The 19,002-nt window shown below is 46.3% G+C and overlaps 1 protein-coding gene across 7 annotated transcripts in view; it reads left to right on the top strand.

The window, feature by feature from the left end:
* Positions 1-18,350, top strand: part of LOC140421496 (uncharacterized) — a 39,279-nt gene extending 20,929 nt beyond the window's left edge. For 5 of the 7 annotated variants that reach the window (XM_072506267.1, XM_072506268.1, XM_072506270.1 and 2 more), the window contains one exon: positions 498-4,160. In XM_072506267.1, coding sequence (XP_072362368.1) covers positions 931-1,734 — 804 coding nt within the window. In that variant the 5' untranslated portion in view covers positions 498-930 and the 3' untranslated portion in view covers positions 1,735-4,160. Of the gene's footprint in view, positions 1-33; positions 56-497; positions 4,161-17,196 lie in introns of those variants that run through there. The other 2 variants (XM_072506272.1, XM_072506271.1) reach the window with 2 other exon arrangements.
* Positions 18,351-19,002: the final 652 nt, after the last annotated feature.

The following is a 19,002-nucleotide window of genomic DNA, read 5'->3' as shown; positions in this document are numbered from 1 at the left end:
GCGCCGTAGTGTGGCGACTAGGGGATTTTCACAGTAACTTTGTTGCAGTGTTAATGTAAGCCGACTTCTGACACTAATGAAGATTATTATTATTAGATACAGCAGAATAGGAATTGAGGGCGAGAGGCAGCATGGTGGCACAGTGGTTAGCACTGCTGCCTCACAGTGCCAAGGTCCCAGGTTCGATCCCGGCTCTGGGTCACTGTCCATGTGGAGTTTGCACATTCTCCCTGTGTTTGTGTGGTTTTTGCCCCCACAACCCAAAGATGTGCAGGTTAGTTGGATTGACCATGCTAAATTGCCCCCCAAAATTGAAAAAAATGAATTGGGTACTTGAAATTTTTTTTAAAAAGAGAATGGAGGGAGTGTGTGGGATGAAGATTTGCAGCTTTCGGGGAATAAGACAGAGGAAAAAATATGACATAGAAACTAGAATTGTCTGTTCTGAGTTTCTATCCTGTACTGACAGTGATGAATTTTGTAAATTATTTTTACAGGTTATTAGACGAGGAGGAATTACAGCCAGAAATCTCAAACATCACGTCTCAATCTGATAGTCACTCCCTTCCTTGGAACCAGAATATCCTCAGACTATGAATGTGGAATGAAAAATCTTTGCCCAAACTGTCAACTAAAGATTTCAAACGTCTGTGTGACTGGAACAGCACCGAGACCCACAGAACACACACCCAAATGAGAGTGTTCCAGTGAACTGACTGTGGAAACATCAGTGTGACTGGAAAAGCACCGAGACCCACACAACACACACCCGAGTGAGAGTGTTCCAGTGAACTGACTGTGGAAGGAGCTTTAACCAGTTACACTGCCTGAAAAACACCACAATATTCAGAGCGGGGAGGGACCGGACCCGTGTTGATCTGAGGCTTCAACAGATTGTCCAACCTGGAGAGACGTGAGGGGACCCAAACCATGGAGAAACCGTGGAAATGTGGGGACTGTGGGAAGGGATACAGATTCCCATATGAGCTGGAGACTCATCGACGCAGTCACACTGGGGAGAGGCCGTTCACCTGCTCAAAGTGTGAGAAAGGATTTACCAAGTTATCCAACTTGCAGACACACCAGCGAGTTCACACTGCGGAGAGGCCGTTCACCTGCTCAAAGTGTGAGAAAGGATTTACCAAGTTATCCAACTTGCAGACACACCAGCGGGTTCACACTGGGCAGAGGCCATTCACCTGCTCTCAGTGTGGGAAAGGATTTTGTAATTTGTCCCACCTATTGAGACACCAGCGAATTCACACCGGGGAGAGGCCATTTACTTGCTCCCAATGTGGGAAAGGGTTCCGTGATTCGTCCCACCTATTGAGCCACCAGCAAGGTCACACTGAGGAGAGACCATTTAATTGCTCTCAGTGTGGGAAAGGATTTACTCAATTATCTCACCTGCGGATACACCAGCGAGTTCACACTGGGGAGAGGCCATTCACCTGCTCTCAGTGTGGGAAGGGATTCACTCAGTTATCCAACCTGCAGACACACCAACAAATTCACACTGGGGAGAGACCGTTTACATGCTCTCAGTGTGGGAAGGGATTCACTCCTTTATCCACCCTGCGGAGACATCAGCGAGTTCACACTGGGGAGAGGCCATTCGCCTGCTCTCAGTGTGGGAAAGGATTTGCTCAATTATCCAACCTGAGGAGACACCAGCGAGTTCACACTGGGGAGAGGCCATCCACCTCTCAATGTGAGACGGGATTCCATGTTTAATCGCACCTGCTGTGACACCAACAATTTCACAATTGATTACAGGGGTTGGATTCTGCTGTTATTGTTTCTGCTCTACATCCAGGACTGCATTTTGTTCATTCTGACAGGTGGTCAGTGGGGATGGTCGGAGGGTTTCTTTCTGCTGGACAGGCCGGTCTCACCACTTTGCCTCCACTGGGCTGATTCTCTTTGAGCCTTGTTGCTAATACCTGGCTTCAAATTACACAAGGATCACAGAGTGAAAGAGTGTTTGGAAGTGTGAAGACATTTAGTTTCCATTTCTGTTTGGAACCCCCAAAGCATGCCACGTTGCCATGGAGATGGGCCCTGGTGGTTACATGGTTCTTTTGTCTAATTTATCAGGGTGTTCCTCACAGAGGAAAACTATCAGGGTGTGAGGGGCAAGTTGTCCAAGGTGGACTGGGCAACTGATTGGTACAGGGAATACCTAATGTTTAAGGAATTATTACATATTTATCAGGGGGTCTGTTAGCTCAGTTGGCTGGACAACTGTTTGTGATGCAGAGCATGGTCAACAGTGAGGATTTAACTCCCGTACTGGCTGAGTTTATTCAACCAGGTCCCTCACCTGAGGAGCGCTGACCCTCCGGTTAAATCACCTCCAGTCAGCTCTCTCTCTGTCAAAGGTGAGAGCAGCCTATGGTCCTCTGGGATTTTTGTGACTTTTATTTCACATGTACAACAAATTTAAGGAACAAAAATCCAACAGGAAACGTGATGTAACTGTGGCGAACAAGAAAAGTTAAAGATTCCATGGGATCCGTTAGAATTCAGCAAAGGAGGACCAAGAAACTGATGAGAGCAAACTGGTGAGACACATAAAAACCGACTGGAAAAGCTTCTCCAGGAATGGGAAAAGGAAAAGATTAGCAAAGATCAATGTGGGTCCATTCCAGGCAGAGACAGGGGAGTTTATAATGGGGAATGAGGAAATGGCAGAGAAACTAAACAATATGTGTCTGTCTTCACAGAGGAAGATACAGAAATTGTCCCCAAAACACCAAGAACCAAGGGACTGGCAGAGAACCAAGGGCAGCACGGTAGCATAGTGGTTAGCACAATTGCTTCACAGCTCCAGTGTCCCAGGTTCGATTCCAGCTTGGGTCACTGTCTGTGTGGAGTCTGCACATCCTCCCGGTGTGTGCGTGGGTTTCCTCCGGGTACTCCGGTTCCCTCCCGCAGTCCAAAGATGTGCAGGTTAGGTGGATTGGCTATGGTAAATTGCCCTTCGTGTCCAAAATTGCCCTTAGTGTTCTGTGGGGTTACTGGGTTATGGGGATAGGGTGGAGGTGTTGACCTTTGGTCGGGTGCTCTTTCCAAGAGCCGGTGCAGACTCGATGGGCCAAATGGCCTCCTCCTGCACTGTAAATTCTATGATTAGTATTGGTGAAAAAGTAGCACTGGAGAAATTAATGGGGTTGAAAGTGAATAAAACTCCAAAAGCTGATGATCCACAACCCAGAGTGTTGAATGAGGTGGCTGTAGAGATCTCTATTCCTCATTCTAAATTCTCCTGACTCTATCTGTAACAGATAAACCTTTGTTTGAGCCAAACGTTTGCTTTTTACGTAGCCACAGAAGAGTTTACAGTCCATTTTTATGTATTTTGCTAGTTCACATTCTATTCTATTCTCCCTTTGTTTCTCAGTGTCTTGGTTGAAGAACTGAAGTAAATCCTCGGGAATGAATCATCACTTTGGACAGGTTCTGAGACAATTAAATTTTGACTGCCAGGACAGAGTAACTATAATCGTGCAGTGTGATTTTAGATTGTGCAAAAGGGCAAAGTTCTAGTTTATAGTTTACTGTGTAGGTTTCCGAGTTAAAGTAGCTTCTAGTTTGTTTTTTTGTTGCATTAAAAGTCAGAAAACTGGAAGTCCCGTCGTGTGATCCTTTAATTTGTTGACTGGGAGCTTGAATTTTTATAAGAAGTTGCTGACCTTTATGGGGTCCTAATCCACAAGTTTTGTCTTCCTATTTGACCCTCGGGCACCTTTCTGTCTCTATTGCTCGTGTCAGTGACAGCCAGGTGATGGAGTTGAGGGCTGAATTTAGCTGAGAATAACGGGGCCTGTGTCCCAGTTGGGAAACTGCCATGGGCATCGCTAATAGAGACAGGAACGTGCTGGAGGACTGACTGGGAATTGCACATCCAACCAATCAGGGTTCAGGGGCGAGGATCACTGGGGCTGATGGTGATGTGACCCCAGGGTTCAGTGCCCACGTGTCCCAAGCTGGAAGTCACAGGAACAGGGTACAGAGGAGCCGAAGGGAAACCATTTGGGACAAGAACATTGTGAACATCCTGTTACTCTGGTTGTCTTTGATCCTCAAGTAATTTTCAGGGTTTTTTTTAAACCATGTTTCTGTTTCGTCAATAAACTTTTAACTGGATAATATTTGAATTTTTTGGACTTTTCCTGATTATTCACTTTTGGGAAAGTGGGTGAGAGGGGTTGACAGGCTCTTTAACAGAAAGTGAGTCCCTCTAAGGTAATTGGCAAAGGTGCCAGAGGGGTAGAGGAGATTTGATTTTTCTTTTGACAGTGTTTGAAAATGGGTTCAGGGAATCAATCGTGATTGACTAATTCATCAAGGTTCTCTGAGGAAGTAACAAGGGATGTCAATAAAGGGGAACCTGTAGATGTGCTTTATCTGGATTTCCAGAAGGTATTTCCCAAGGTGCCACATCAAAGGTTAAGACACAAAACTAGAGCTCATTGTGTGGGGACAACACATCAGCGTGGATAGAGGATTGGTTAGCGAGCAGGAAGTAGCCAGAAGGTATAAATGGGTCATTTCTGGGTTGGTAAGATGTGACAAGTGGAATGTCACCAAGATCAGTGCTGGGCTCCCAACCATTTACAATCTGTATGAATGTGTTGGATGACAGGATTGAATGTATGGCGGTTAAATTTTCTGATGCCTCAAAGACGGATAGGAAAGTAATTTGTGAAGTGGATTTAAGATCTCTGCAAAGGACTACAAATAGGTTAAGTGAGTGGGCAAAAACTGACAGATGGAGCCTAACTTTGGGAAATGTGGATTGTCCACATTTTCAGAAAGTGTTAAATAAAACAATATTATTTAAATGGAGAGAGATTGCAGAACTCTGCGATACAGAGGGATCGGGGTGCCCGATCCCAAGTTAATCTGCAGGTACAGCCAGTGATTAGGAAGATCGATGGAATATTATTGTTTATTGCAAAGGAAATCTAATATAAATGTAGGGATGTTGTGCTGCAGTTGTATCGAGTCAGAGAGGTTTACAGCATGAAAACAGGCCCTTCGGCCCAACTTGTCCATGCCGCCCAGTTTTTAAACTAGTCCCAATTGCCCGCATTTGGCCCATATCCCTCTACCCAGCTTTCCCACGTAACTGTCTAAATGCTTTTTAAAAGACAAAGTTGTACCCACCTCTACTACTGCCTCTGGCAGCTCGTTCCAGACTCCCACCACCCTCTGTGTGAACAAAATGCCCCTCTGTACCCTTTTATATCTCTCTCCTCTCACATTAAACCTATGCCCTCTAGTTTTAGACTCCTCTACCTTTTGGAAAAGATGTTGACTATCTACCTTATCTGTGCCCCTCATTATTTTACAGACCTCGACAAGATCACCCCGAAGCCTCCTACACTCCAGGGGAAAAAGTCCTAGTCTATCCAGCCTCCCATAACTCAAACCATCAAGTCCTGGTCGCATCCAAGTAAATCTTTTCTGCGCTCTTTCCAGTTTAATAATATCCTTTCTATAATAGGACCAGAACTGTACACAGTGCTCCAAATGTGGCCATACCAATGTCTTGTACAAGTTCAGCAAGACGTACCAACTCCTGCATTCAATGTTCTGACCAATGTAACCAAGTATGCCGAATGCCTTCTTCACCACCCTGTCCACCTGTGACTCCACTTTCAAGGAGCTATGAATCTGTACTCCGAGATCTTTGTTCTATAACTTTCCCCAACTCCTTACTACTAACTGAGTAGGTCCTGCCCCAATCTACCAAAATGCATCACCTCACGTTTAGCTAAATTAAACTCCATCTGCCATTCATCGGCCCACTGACCCAATTGATCAAGTTCCGTTGCAATCCTAGATAACCTTCTTCACTCTCACTATGCCATCAATCTTGGTGTCATCTGCAAACTTACTAACCATGTCTCCTGCATTCTCCTCCAAATTATTAATCTAAATAACAAATAATAGTGGACCCAGCACCGATTCCTGAGGCACACCGCTGGTCACAGGCCTCCAGTTTGAAAGACAACCCTCTACAACCACCTTTAGTCTTCTCTCGTCAAGCCAATTTTGTAACCAATTGGCTACCTCACCCTGGATCCCGTGAGATATAACCTTGTGCAACAACCTATCATGCGGTACCTTGACGAAAGCCTTGCTAAAGTCCATGTCAACAATGTCGACTGCTCTGCTCTCATCTACCTTCTTGGCTACCACTTTGAAAAACTCAATCAAATTTGTGAGACATGATTTTCCACTCACAATGCCATGCTGACTGTCCCTAATCAGTCCTTGCCTCTATAAATGCCTGTAGATCCTGTCTCTCAGAATACCTTCTGACAACTTACCCACCACAGACATTAGGTTCACCAGCCTGTAGTTCCCAGACTTTTCCCTCTGGCCTTTCTTAAACAAAGGCACAACATTTGCTACCCTCCAATCTTCAGGCACCTCACCTGTGGCTGTCGACGATTCAAATATCTCTGCTAGGGGACCCGCAATTTCCCCCCTAGTCTACCACAATGTCCTGGGATACATTTCATCAGTTTCCGGGGATTTATCTACCTGGATACGCTGAAAGCTTGATCTAACCCCATTCCCCCCCTCCACTTTGCAATCCCAAAACCAAATTTTAACAGTCCCAGCTCGCCATACCTTCCATTCTGTCTCTCCTAGCCTTGGCATCCAGGGATGGTTTTGCTAACCTGCCTGTGTATCTGCACCTGGCAGTGTTTGATGATAGAGTGTAACAGGAGCTTTACTCTGTATCTAACCCCGTGCTGTTCATGTCCTGGGAGTGTTTGATGGGGTCAGTGTATAAGGAGATTTCTTCTGAAGCTAACCCCATGCTGCACCTGGCCTGGGAGTGTTTGATGATGGAGTGCAACTGAAGCTTTACTCTGCATCTAACTCCGTGTTGTACCTGTCCTCGAGTGTTTGATGGTGACAGTGCAGAGGAGGATTTATGTTGTATCCAACCTTGTGCTATACCTATTGTGGGAGTGTTTGATGGGGACAGCATCAAGAGAGATTTACTCTGTATCTAACACCATTTTGTATCAGCCTTGGGGAGTGTTTCATGGGGCAATGTAGAGGGAGCTGTGCTGTAACTGATTGGAGAATGGTTCAGGCTGGCACTTGGTACTCAGATTTTCCAGTATAGACACCCTTCACTTTAACCCCCCCCCCCCCCCCCCCCCCACACACACACACACACAGGCCCAGAGGGACAGTGAGAATCCTGAACATTGTTGTACAGTCTGCTCAATATTTCATAGGGCCTTTTTCCAGTCCATAGAATCCCTTCATTCCAGGAGGCCATTCGGCCCATCAAGTCTGCAGCGACCCTCTAATACGGCACCCCACTCAGGACCACTCCTCCACCCTATCCCCGTAACCCCACCTAACCTTTGGACACTCAGGGGAAATCTTTTAGAATGGCCAATCCACCTAACCTGTGCATCTTTGGACTGTGGGAGGAAACTGGAGCACCCGGAAGGAACCCACGCAGACACGGGGAGGAAGTGCAAACTCTACACAGTCACCCAAGGCCGGAATCGAACCCCCTCCCTCTGATCTCCAGTCAGCCACTGTTCGAATGAAAAGAGCCCCAGTTTCTCAATCTCTTCTCCACCCTCTCCATGGCCTTGACATCCTTCCTGGTGTAAGGTCCCCAAAACCTGATCTAATATTCCAACTGCAGCCTCACCAATGATTTGTACAGATTTGCATGACCTCTGTCCTTTTGTATTCCACGCCCAGAATTATAAAACCTTGGATCCCATGTGTTTTTTAAACACTTTATCAACTTGTCCTCCCACATTTAAAAGTTTGTGTATCTGAAACTCTTTGGGAGATATTAACATAGCATGGCTGAAAGACATTGACATCCAATGTCTGATATAATGTGTGATATAGGAGAGAGAAGTTTAGTCTGAGTTAGAAACTCAAGCAGGCGCTTCACTGCAGATAGGTCACTGTAGAAACGCTGATAAGACATTCCTTCACTGCAGAAAGGTCACCGTGGAAACGCTGATAAGACATTCCATTCCACAGAATCGACTCATTGGAAACTCTAATCAGATTGGGGCGAGGACAGATTTTGTCTGTTATTAACCTGAACATAAACTTAAACCAGAATGCATAATGGTACAGATTAAATTCTAATGTGTGATGTTTATAGCTACAGTAATGGAATTATCAGAAATAATAGAATTAACAGGCAGGGTAGTTTAGGGAAAATGAGGAAATTACTGAAGAAACGTAACTGCTGGGAACCGAGAATGTGTCCTTGTAAATCACAGATTAGAGAAATTCCTGCTGTCTTTTCCTCACTTGCTGCATGAACTGTGTTCCATACTGGGCACCAAACCTCAGGAAAGATACATTGCACTTGGTAACTGTCCAGTACAGATTGACGATGATGAAGTGAGGCTGGTTAGCTGAGTGAATCCGTTCCCACACACAGAATATTAACGGTCACTCCTCAGTGTGAACAGGTCGATGAATCTCCAGGTCTGATTAAATCTATTCCACAATCCCCAGATTTCCAAAGCTTCTCCCAGCGAGACTACATATCGTTCGAAAGGTCAGACCATCAGCTAAAACGTCATCCACATTCCGAACACATGAACTGTTTCTCCCCCATTGAACAGGGTCTTTGAACAAAGAACAATACAGCACAGGAACTGGCCCTTCAGCCCTCCAAGCCTGTACCAGTCATGATGCCAACCTTTGCCAAAACCCTCAGCACTTCCTTGTGCCGTATCCCTCTATACCCATCCTATCCATGCGTTTGTCAAGATGCCTTTTGAACGCCGTTAATGTATCTGCTTCCACAACCTCCCCTGGCAATGCATTCCAGGCACTCACCACCCTCTACGTAAAATAACCTACCTTGCACATCTCCACTAACTTTGCCCCAGGGACCTTAAACCTATGCCCCTTGCTGACTGACCCCTCCACCCTGGGAAAGAGTGCCCGCCCATCCACTCTATCCATGCCCCTCATAACCTTGTCGACATCTATCAGGTCACCCCTCAACCTCCGTCTTTCTAAGGAAAACAGTCCGAGTCTATTCAGCCTCTCCACATCGCTAACACCCTCCAGACTCGGCAACATCCTGGTAAACCTCCTCTGCACCTTCTCCAAAGCCTCCACATCCTTCTGGTACTGTGGCGACCAGAATTATGGACAATATTCCAAATGTGGCCTTAACAAGGTTCTATACAACAGTAGCATGACTTGCCAGTTTTTATAGAGGGCAGCACGGTAGCGTTGTGAATAGCACAATTGCTTCACAGCTCCAGGGTCCCATGTTCGATTCCGGCTTGGGTCACTGTCTGTGCGGAGTCTGCACATCCTCCCCGTGTGTGCGTGAGTTTCCTCCGGGTGCTCCGGTTTCCTCCCACAGTCCAAAGATGTGCAGGTTAGGTGGATTGGCCATGATAAATTGCCCTTAGTGTCCAAAATTGCCCTTAGTGTTGGGTGGGGTTACTGGGTTATGGGGATAGGGTGCAGGTGTTGACCTTGGGTAAGGTGCTCTTTCCAAGAGCTGGTGCAGACTTGATGGGCCGAATGGCCTCCTTCTGCACTGTAAATTCTATGATAATCTATGATACTTGATGCCCCGTCCAATGAATCCAAGCATTCTGTATGCTTTCTTGAGTACCTTGTCCATTTGTGCTGCGAACCTCAAACATCTGTGCACATGCAACACACAGATCTCTCTGACTTTCTATATTCCCAGGAGTTTTGCCATTTACGGTATATTTCCCCTCACAATATAATAATATTCTCCTTAATGCTACTCCTCCACCACTTTTACATCCTTCTCTATCACTCCAGATGCATCCCTATCCTCCAACGTTCAGCTGCCAATCCGACCCTTCCTTTAAACATGTTTTTCTGTGATAGCCACAACATCGTAATTCCAAGTACCAATAAGTGCTCTAAGTTCATCTGCCTCCCCACTATACTTCTGGCGTGGAAACAAATACACTTCAAACCATTATGTTTGAGCAGACAGGATGATGTTGTTCTCTTATTTTTGTTCTCCAATTCCCCTTCAGTTATTACACCTTCTACGCTAGCGCTCTGTTTCCCAACCCCCTGCCATACTAGTTTAAATCCTCCCGAGTGACTCAAGCAAACTTCCCAGCCAGGATATTGGTGCCCCTCCAGTTGAGATGCAACACGTCCTTTTTGTACATTTCGAGGATGACATCTACTCAGAGTCATGTGTTTCTCTTGTAGTCTTTCTGTGATTGGAGAAGGTGTTTCTCGACCCGCAGATCTTTGGCAGAGATCCCTCTCTGCCACTCTCTGCCTCTTCATTGAGGCGTTGGAATTCAAATGTAATAATAATCTTTATTCTTGTCACACGTAGGCTTACATTATCACAGCAATGAAGTTACTGTGAAAATCCCCAAGTCGCCACCTGTTCGGGTGACTAATTCACCCAATGGGGAGAATGTGCAGAGTCTGCACAGACAGTGACCCAAGTGGCAATTGAACCCAGGACCCTGGGGCTCTGAAGCAACAGTGCTAACCACTGTGCTACCGTGCTGCCCTAATGATACAGTTTGAGGAGCACTTTGTCACGATAGTGACTGATTGGCAGCTATGAGACAGGAGCTGAGGAGCATAATGTGGGAACAATTGTTCTTGGGCAAATGCAGAACAGTAATGTGGTGGTTGGTTAAGGAGCACTTGCTGCGAGTGCTGAATAGTTTTGTCCCAGTGAGATGAGGAAGGAATGGTAAGGTGAAGGAGTCTTGGATGACAAGAGAAGTGGAGCTTCTAGTCAAGAGGAACAAGGAAGCTTACGTAAGGTTGAGGAAGCAAGGATCTAGCACAGCTTTAGAGGGTTACAAAGTAGCCAGGAAGCAACTCAAAAATGGACTGAGGCGAGCTAGAAGGGGGCATGAAAAAGCCCTGGCGGGAAGGATTAGGGAGAACCCCAAGGCGTTCTATACTTCTGTGAGAAGTGAGGATGATCAGAGTGAGAGTAGGGCCGATCAGGTCTAGTGGAGGGAACTTGTGCCTAGAGTCTGAGGAGATGGGGGAGGGCCTAAATGAATATATTGCTTTAGTATTCACGGGAGAGAGGGATCTTGTTGCTCATGAGAGCACTGTGAACCAGGTTAATAGACTCGAACAGGTTGACACTAAGAAGGAGAATGTGCTGGAAATTTTGAAAAGCATCAGGATAGATAAGCCCCCTGGGCCTGACGGAATATACCCAAGGTTACTACGGGAAGTGAGGGAGGAGATTGCTGCACCATTGGCAATGATCTTTGCGTTCTCGCACTCCACTGGATTGGTACCAGATGATTGGAGGGAGGCGAATGTTGTTCCCCTGTTCAAGAAAGGGAATAGGGAAATCCCTGGTAATTACAGACCCATCAGTCTTGCGTCTGTGGTGAGCAAATTATTGGAAAGGATTCTAAGAGATAGGATTTATGATTATTTAGAAAACCATCGTTTGATTAAAGATAGTCAGCATGGCTTTGATTGGTGCAGGTCATGCCTCACAAGCCTCATTGAATTCTTTGACGATGTGACGAGACACATTGATGAACGTCAGGCAGTGGATGTGGTGTAAATGGATTTCAGTAAGACATTTGATAAGGTTCCCCATGGTAGGCTCATTCAGAAAGTTAGGGGGCATGGGATACAGGGAAATTTGGCTGTCTGGATACAGAATTGGTTGGCCAATAGAAGACAGCGGGTGGTAGTGGATGAAAAGTATTCCGCCTGGTGGCCGGTGACAAGTGGTGTCCTGCAGGAATCTGTTCTGGGACCTCTGCTCTTTGTGTTTTTTTATAAATGACTTGGATGAGGAAGTGGAAAGGTGGGCTAGTACGTTTGCCGATGACACAAAGGTTGGGGGAGTTGTAGATAGTGTTGAGCGACTGGGCTGAGAAGTGGCAGATGGAGTTCACCCTTGATAAATGTGAAGTGATTCATTTTGGAAGATCGAATTTGAATGCTGAATACAGAGTTCAAAGGCAGGATTCTTGGAAGTGTGGAGGAATAGAGGGATCTTGGGGTCCACGGACATAGATCCCTCAAAGATGCCACCCAGGTTGATAGGGTTGTTAAGAAGGCATATGCTGTGTTGGCTTTCATTAACAGGGGGATTGAGTTTCAGAGCCGTGAGATTTTGCTGCAGCTTTATAAAACCCTAGTTAGACCACACTTGGAATATTGTGTCCAGTTCTGGTCGCCTCATTATAGGAAGGATGTGGATGCTTTGGAGAGGATACAGAGGATATTTATCAGGATGTTGCCTGGACTAGAGGGCATGTCTTATGAAGAAACGTTGAGGGAGCTAGGGCTTTTCTCACTGGAGTGAAGAAGGAAGAGAGGTGATTTGATAGAGGTGTACAAGGTGATGAGAGGCATGGATAGAGTGGATAGCCAAAGACTTTACCCCAGGGCGGAAATGTCATCAAGGGACATACTTTTAAGGTGATTGGAGGAAGATATCGGGGAGATGTCAGAGGTAGGTTCTTTACACAGAGAGTGGTGGGTGCGTGGAATGCACTGCCAGCAGAGGTGGTGGAGACAGAGTCATTGGGGACTTTTAAGCAACTCTTGGACAGCCATATGAACAGCAGTAAATTGAAGGGGTGTACGTTAGGTTGATCTTCGATTAGGATAAATGGTCGGCACAACATCGTGGGCCGAAGGGCCTGTACTGTGTTGTACTGTTCTATGTTCTAAACTCTTCCTAGTCATTACGGTCAATGCTTATTACATAAGTGGGGAGTGAACAGGAGTGGAGTAAATTCAGAGACAGGCAAGGCAGCACCCAGTTATTAGCCTTGACCATAACACCAGCTTTTTCAGCATTGTTTCTCCAGAGTTATTAAACCACTCGAAGGAAGGAAGCACAGGTTCGGGTGCAGCCTCAGTCACCAATAGTAATTATATATAAAGTCGAGGTCTTGAAATATGTGAAGGTATGATCAATAAGTTTGCAGATCAAAAATTGTTGGTGTGGTAACTAGCGAGGAGAAAAGCCTTAAATTACAGGATGATACAGATGGACTGGATATGGGCAGAACAGTGGCAAATGGAATTTAAGCAGGAAAAGTGGCAGCTCTTGTACAGAGTCAGTAGAGACATGGTATGCCGAGTGACATCTGGTCTGGATCATTCCATAAAACATTGAACATTCACTATCACGAGCAAGAGGGAAGAAGATAGAGGAATGACTGATTCTGGGATTGAACCCAACAAGAGTTGCATCTTCTCGGGAGGATAGAGGAAGGACCCATTGAGGAAGAAAACCTTAAATTCTGCATTCTTCCACAGGAGAGCAGCATTTAATCATTCTGAGAAATGGAGAATAGCAGAATACCCATTGACAATAATTTGTTTGATTATTTTTATCAACTGGTAACCAATTTACTGTTTGTGGTGTCAATGGTGCGGCTCTTATCCAACATTCCCTGCGGATGTGAATGTGCCCGATTCACTGCACAGGAACCCAGTGCGCAGACGCATTGCTGGGTGTATCGAGCATGCGCAATGTCACTTTGCTCGGAGGTCTGCGCGTGTTGGTGTCAGGCCCAGTTCCAAGGCCGCCATCTTTGTTTAGCGGAGCTGAGGGGCCACCTTGATGACGTAACAGATGCGGTGCTTCAGGATCCCGGTGACACTCGCTGTGATTGTTGGACAATCAGCGAGTCAGCTTGAGCCTGTGGCCGCTCTAACCATCTGAAACCGTCACAGTGCCCGGGTGATTGACGGCAGCTCCCGACCAATAGGAAGAGGAGGGGCGGGTCTGGCGGACTGAGAGGGCGGCTGGTCCTCCAAGTGAATAAAAGGCAGGACCCACTGTGATGAAAGCATGCGCAGTAGAAGGGCGCCTTCGTCAGAGCTGTTTTAACAGTATGGAGGAAAAGAGAGATCGCGGGGGTGGGCGGAAACGTTGCGAAAAACTGTTGTAAACCGCGGAAAAGAGTTTCCTGGACGCAGTTTGTACCGAGCGGAGCTGCAGCTCCTCATCAATGCCAACATTGAGGGCATTTAAACGTTTATTGGATAAACATATGGATGATAATGGCATAGTGTAGGTTAGATGGCTTTTGTTTTGGTGCAACATCGTGGGCCGAAGGGCCTGTACTGCGCTGTATTGTTCTATGTTCTATGCTCTATCTTCGGCTCTGATTAATGGCCGCCATCTTTATTGGATGTGCATCAGGGCGCATGCGCGTTTGGCATCTTTGTCAGGGCGTTGTTTCAATGAGTGGGAGGAGCTTATTCCCCATTGTTCAGAATGGAGACAACCTGTCCATCAAACTGCATTAGAACATAGAACATTACAGTGCAATACAGGCCCTTCGGCCCTCGATGTTGCGCCGACCTGTTAAACCACTCTAAAGCCCATCTACACTATTCCCTTATTGTCCATATGTCTATCCAATGACCATTTGAATGTCCTTAGTGTTGGCGAGTCCACTACTGTTGCATGCAGGGCATTCCACGCCCCTACCACTCTCTTGAGTAAAGAACCTACCTCTGACATCTGTCTTATATCTATCTCCCTTTAATTTAAAGGTATGTCCCCTCGTGTTAGACATCACCATCCGAGGAAAAAGGCTCTCACTGTCCACCCTACCCAATCCTCTGATCATCTTGTATGCCTCAATTAAGTCACCTCTTAACCTTCTCTCTAACGAAAACAGCCTCAGGTCCCTCAGCCTTTCCTCATAAGATCTTCCCTCCATACCAGGCAACATTCTGGTAAATCTCCTCTGCACCCTTTCCAATGCTTCCACTTCCTTCCTATAATGCGGCAACCAGAATTGCACGTAATACTCCAAATGCGGCCGCACCAGAGTGTTGTATAGCTGCAACATGACCTCATGGCTCCTAAACTCAATCCCTCTACCAATAAAAGCTAACACACCGTACGCCTTCTTAACAACCCTCTCAACCTGGGTGGCAACTTTCAGGAATCTATGTACATGGACACCAAGATCTCTCTGCTCATCCACACTGCCAAGAATCTTACCATTAGCCCAGTACTCTTCCTGTTATTCCTTTCAAAATGAATCACATCACCCTTTTCTGCATTAAACTCCATTTGCCACCTCTCAGCCCAGCGCTGCAGCTTATCTATGTCGCTCTGTAACTTGTAACATCCTTCCGCACTGTCCACAACTCCACTGACTTTAGTGTCATCTGCAAATTTACTCACCCATCCTTCTACGCCCTCCTCCAGGTCATTTATAAAAATGACAAACAGCAGTGGCCCCAAAACAGATCCTTGTGGTACACCACTAGTAACTGGACTCCAGTCTGAACATTTCCCATCAACCACCACCCTTTGTCTTCTTCCAGCTAGCCAATTTCTGATCCAAACTGCTAAATCACCCTGAATCCCATGCCTCCGTATTTTCTGCAGTAGCCTACTGTGGGGAACCTTATCAAACGCTTTACTGAAATCCATATATACCACATCAACTGCTTTACCCTCATCCACCTGTTTGGTCACCTTCTCAAAGAACTCTATAAGGTTTGTGAGGCACGACCTACCCTTCACAAAACCGTGTTGACTTTCTCTAATCAAATTATTCCATTCCAGATGATTATACATCCTTTCTCTTATAAACCTTTCCAAGATTTTTCCCACAACAGAAGTAAGGCTCACTGGTCTATAGTTACCGGGGTTATCTCTACTCCCCTTCTTGAACAAGGGGACAACATTTGCTATCCTCCAGTCTTCTGGCACTATTCCTGTAGACAAAGATGACTTAAAGATCAAAGCCAAAGGCTCAGCAATCTCCTCCCTAGCTTCCCAGAGAATCCTCGGATAAATCCCATCCGGCCCAGGGGACTTATCTATTTTCACACTTTCCAGAATTGCTAACACCACCTCCTTATGAACCTCAAGCCCTTCTAGTCTCGTAGCCTGAATCTCAGTATTCTCCTCGACAACATTGTCTTTTTCCTGTGTGAATACTGACAAAAAATATTCATTTCGCACCTCTCCTATCTCCTCGGACTCCACGCACAACTTCCCACTACTGTCCTTGACTGGCCCTACTCTTACCCTAGTCATTCTTTTATTCCTGACATATCTATAGAAAGTCCCAATATCTTGTTGGTGGGGCAGAGTGGAGGCAGAGAGAGAAAGGAAAGGAAGCCAAGCCTGCTCTCCGGATTTCACTGTCTTGTCAGACATTATGTCCCATGTGTCCAAAGCTCTGGGGCTCTGTTCAGTGACATGAGTTCCTTTGCTGGAACTTTTCTGGTAAATCTCCTCTGCACCTTCTACAAGAACCTTCACATTCTTCCTGAAGAGTGGTCACCAGAGCTTTATAAAGATTCAGAGAATAGAATTAGAACCATAGAATTCCTACAGTGCAGAAGGAGGCCATTCGGCCCATCCCGTCTGCACTGATTCTCTGAAAGGACACTTTGCCTAGGCCCACACTCCAACCCTGTCCCTGTAACCCCATAGCCCCACCTAACCTGCACATACTGGACACTGAGGGGCAATTTATCAAGGCCAATCCACCTAACTTTCACTTCTTTGGACTGTTGGAGGGAATCTGAGCACCGGGTGAAAACCCACGCAGACACGGGGGGGAAAGTGCAAACTCCTCACAGACAGTCATCAAGGTTGGAATTGAACCCGGGTCCCTGGTGCTGCGAGGCTGCAGTGCTAACCACCGTGCCACCAGAAGCATAGTTTTTGGTATCAATATTACTGTTTATGAAGCTCAACATCGAATTTGCTTTGCCAACTATCTCTTGATATGTCTTGTAAATATACAAAATCCCTCTTCACCTCTTTCTCTTCCCAAAGAGATCAGTCGGTTTTTACAACAATTGAGCAGTTTATATGGTCACTTTTTCCCCACAAATGACCACATTCATTCAGCTCAATTTCACAACCTGCCTTTGTGTTTCTGTGGGTTCTCTCTCACTCCCTATTTTCTGTTTTGAATCAGTTTCACAGGGTGTTCGAAGGGGAGGCTTCAAAGTCCAAAAACCCAAACCAAGCATCAGATCAGGATCTGACAGAGTCCTCAATTTATCATATCCTGAATATCAGCGGATTTTGAACATGGAAGGAAAAAGCATCGTTCACAGTGGGGAGAAACCATACACATGTTGTGTGTGTGGGCGAGGAGTCAGTCAATCATCAGGTCTCACAAACCACAAATGCAGTCAAACTGAGGAGAAACCGTGGAAATGTGCGGACTGTGGGAAAGGATTCAGTTCCCCATCCAAGCTAGAAACTCATCGACGCAGTCACACTGGGGAGAGACCATTCACCTGCTCAAAGTGTGGGAAGGGATTCACACAGTCTTTCGACCTGCGGAAACACCAGCGAGTTCACACTGGGGAAAGACCATTCACCTGCTCAAAGTGTGGGAAGAGATTCACTCAGTCATCCACTTTGTCCACACACCAGCGAATTCACACTGGGGAGAGACCATTCACCTGTTCAGAGTGTGGGAAAGGATTCAGTAAGCCATCCCACCTGCTGAGACACCAGCGAGTTCACACTGGGGAGAGACCATTCACCTGCTCCAAATGTGGGAAGGGATTCACTGAGTCATCCACTCTGTCCACACACCAGCGAGTTCACACTGATGAGAGACCATTCCAATGTCCAGGCTGCGGGAAGTGCTATAAAAGTTCTGGGGAACTGATGAGCCATCAACGTGTTCACACTGATGAGAAACCGTTCAGGTGCTCTCACTGCGGGACTGGGTTCAGGCAATCATCTAACCTCACTGTACATCAGCGGATTCACACTGGGGAGAGGCCATACACTTGCGCCAAGTGTGGGAAGGGATTCACTAAGTCATCTTCCCTGCTCAGTCACCAGCGAATTCACACTGGGGAGAGGCCATTCACCTGCTCCAAATGTGGGAAGGGATTCACTGAGTCATCCACTCTGTCCACACACCAGCGAGTTCACATTGATGAGAGACCATTCCAATGTCCAGACTGCGGGAAGTGCTATAAAAGTTCTGGGGAACTGATGAGCCATCAACGTGTTCACACTGATGAGAAACCGTTCAGGTGCTCTCACTGCGGGACTGGGTTCAGGCAATCATCTAACCTCACTGTACATCAGCGAATTCACACTGGGGAGAGGCCATACACTTGCGCCAAGTGTGGGAAGGGATTCACCACTTCATCCAACCTGCTGACACACCAGCGAGGCCACAAATAACTACAGCGATTGTATTTTGCTGTTCCTCACATTCAGGACTGAACCATGTTCATTTGGGTCTCTTTCTTCTGATAACAAACTCCAGCCCATTTACAGGGGCTAATATTCTGGCTAAAAGTCAAATAAATTAGATTTGTGTTAAATACGCAGTGTGTGGATACTTTTTAATATCTCTGACACAAGTTAGTTCCTTTTGAAGTACTCTCGCTCTTCCCCTGTCCCTTCCATCCTCACCTCCAACAAGAAGTGTGAGGAGCTTGTGGAGCTTCTTTGTGACTGAGATTGAGTAAACCCATATCTTTCTCTAGTTTCTCTCCCATCTCCCCTCATGCCCTCTGAGAGCTCATCTTCTCCATGAGACCCAGTTCCTACTCCATCGACCCTATTCCCACTAAGCTACTGATCAGCCAACTACCCTGTGTCCACAGATATTGTCAACATTTCTCTCTCTTCAGGTACTGTCCCTCTGTCCTTCAAATCTGCCATCATCACCCCCTCCACAATAAAACAAACCCTTGGCCCTGCCAGCCTTAAAAATTACTGCCCCGTCTTCAACCTCCCTGTCCTCTCCAAACTCTTTGAACATGTTGTCACCTCCCAACTCCTTGCTCATCTTTCCCAGAACTCCCATGTTTGAACCCCTTCAATCAGGTCTCTGCCCTGTCACAGTGAAATACAAGAGACAAACAGAATCTTACCCGGAGAGAAAGACAGACAATCCGGGAGCTTGGATCCTACACGGATATGTTCATAAGACCCAGAAGACAAGGGTAGCAGCACAGTCATTATCGAGAGAC

This window comes from Scyliorhinus torazame, chromosome 5, assembly GCF_047496885.1.
Source record: "Scyliorhinus torazame isolate Kashiwa2021f chromosome 5, sScyTor2.1, whole genome shotgun sequence".
In the NCBI taxonomy this organism is placed as follows: Eukaryota; Metazoa; Chordata; class Chondrichthyes; order Carcharhiniformes; family Scyliorhinidae; genus Scyliorhinus; species Scyliorhinus torazame.
Note: the sequence above shows the minus strand (reverse complement) of the source record. Positions and strands in the feature narration are given on the sequence as shown.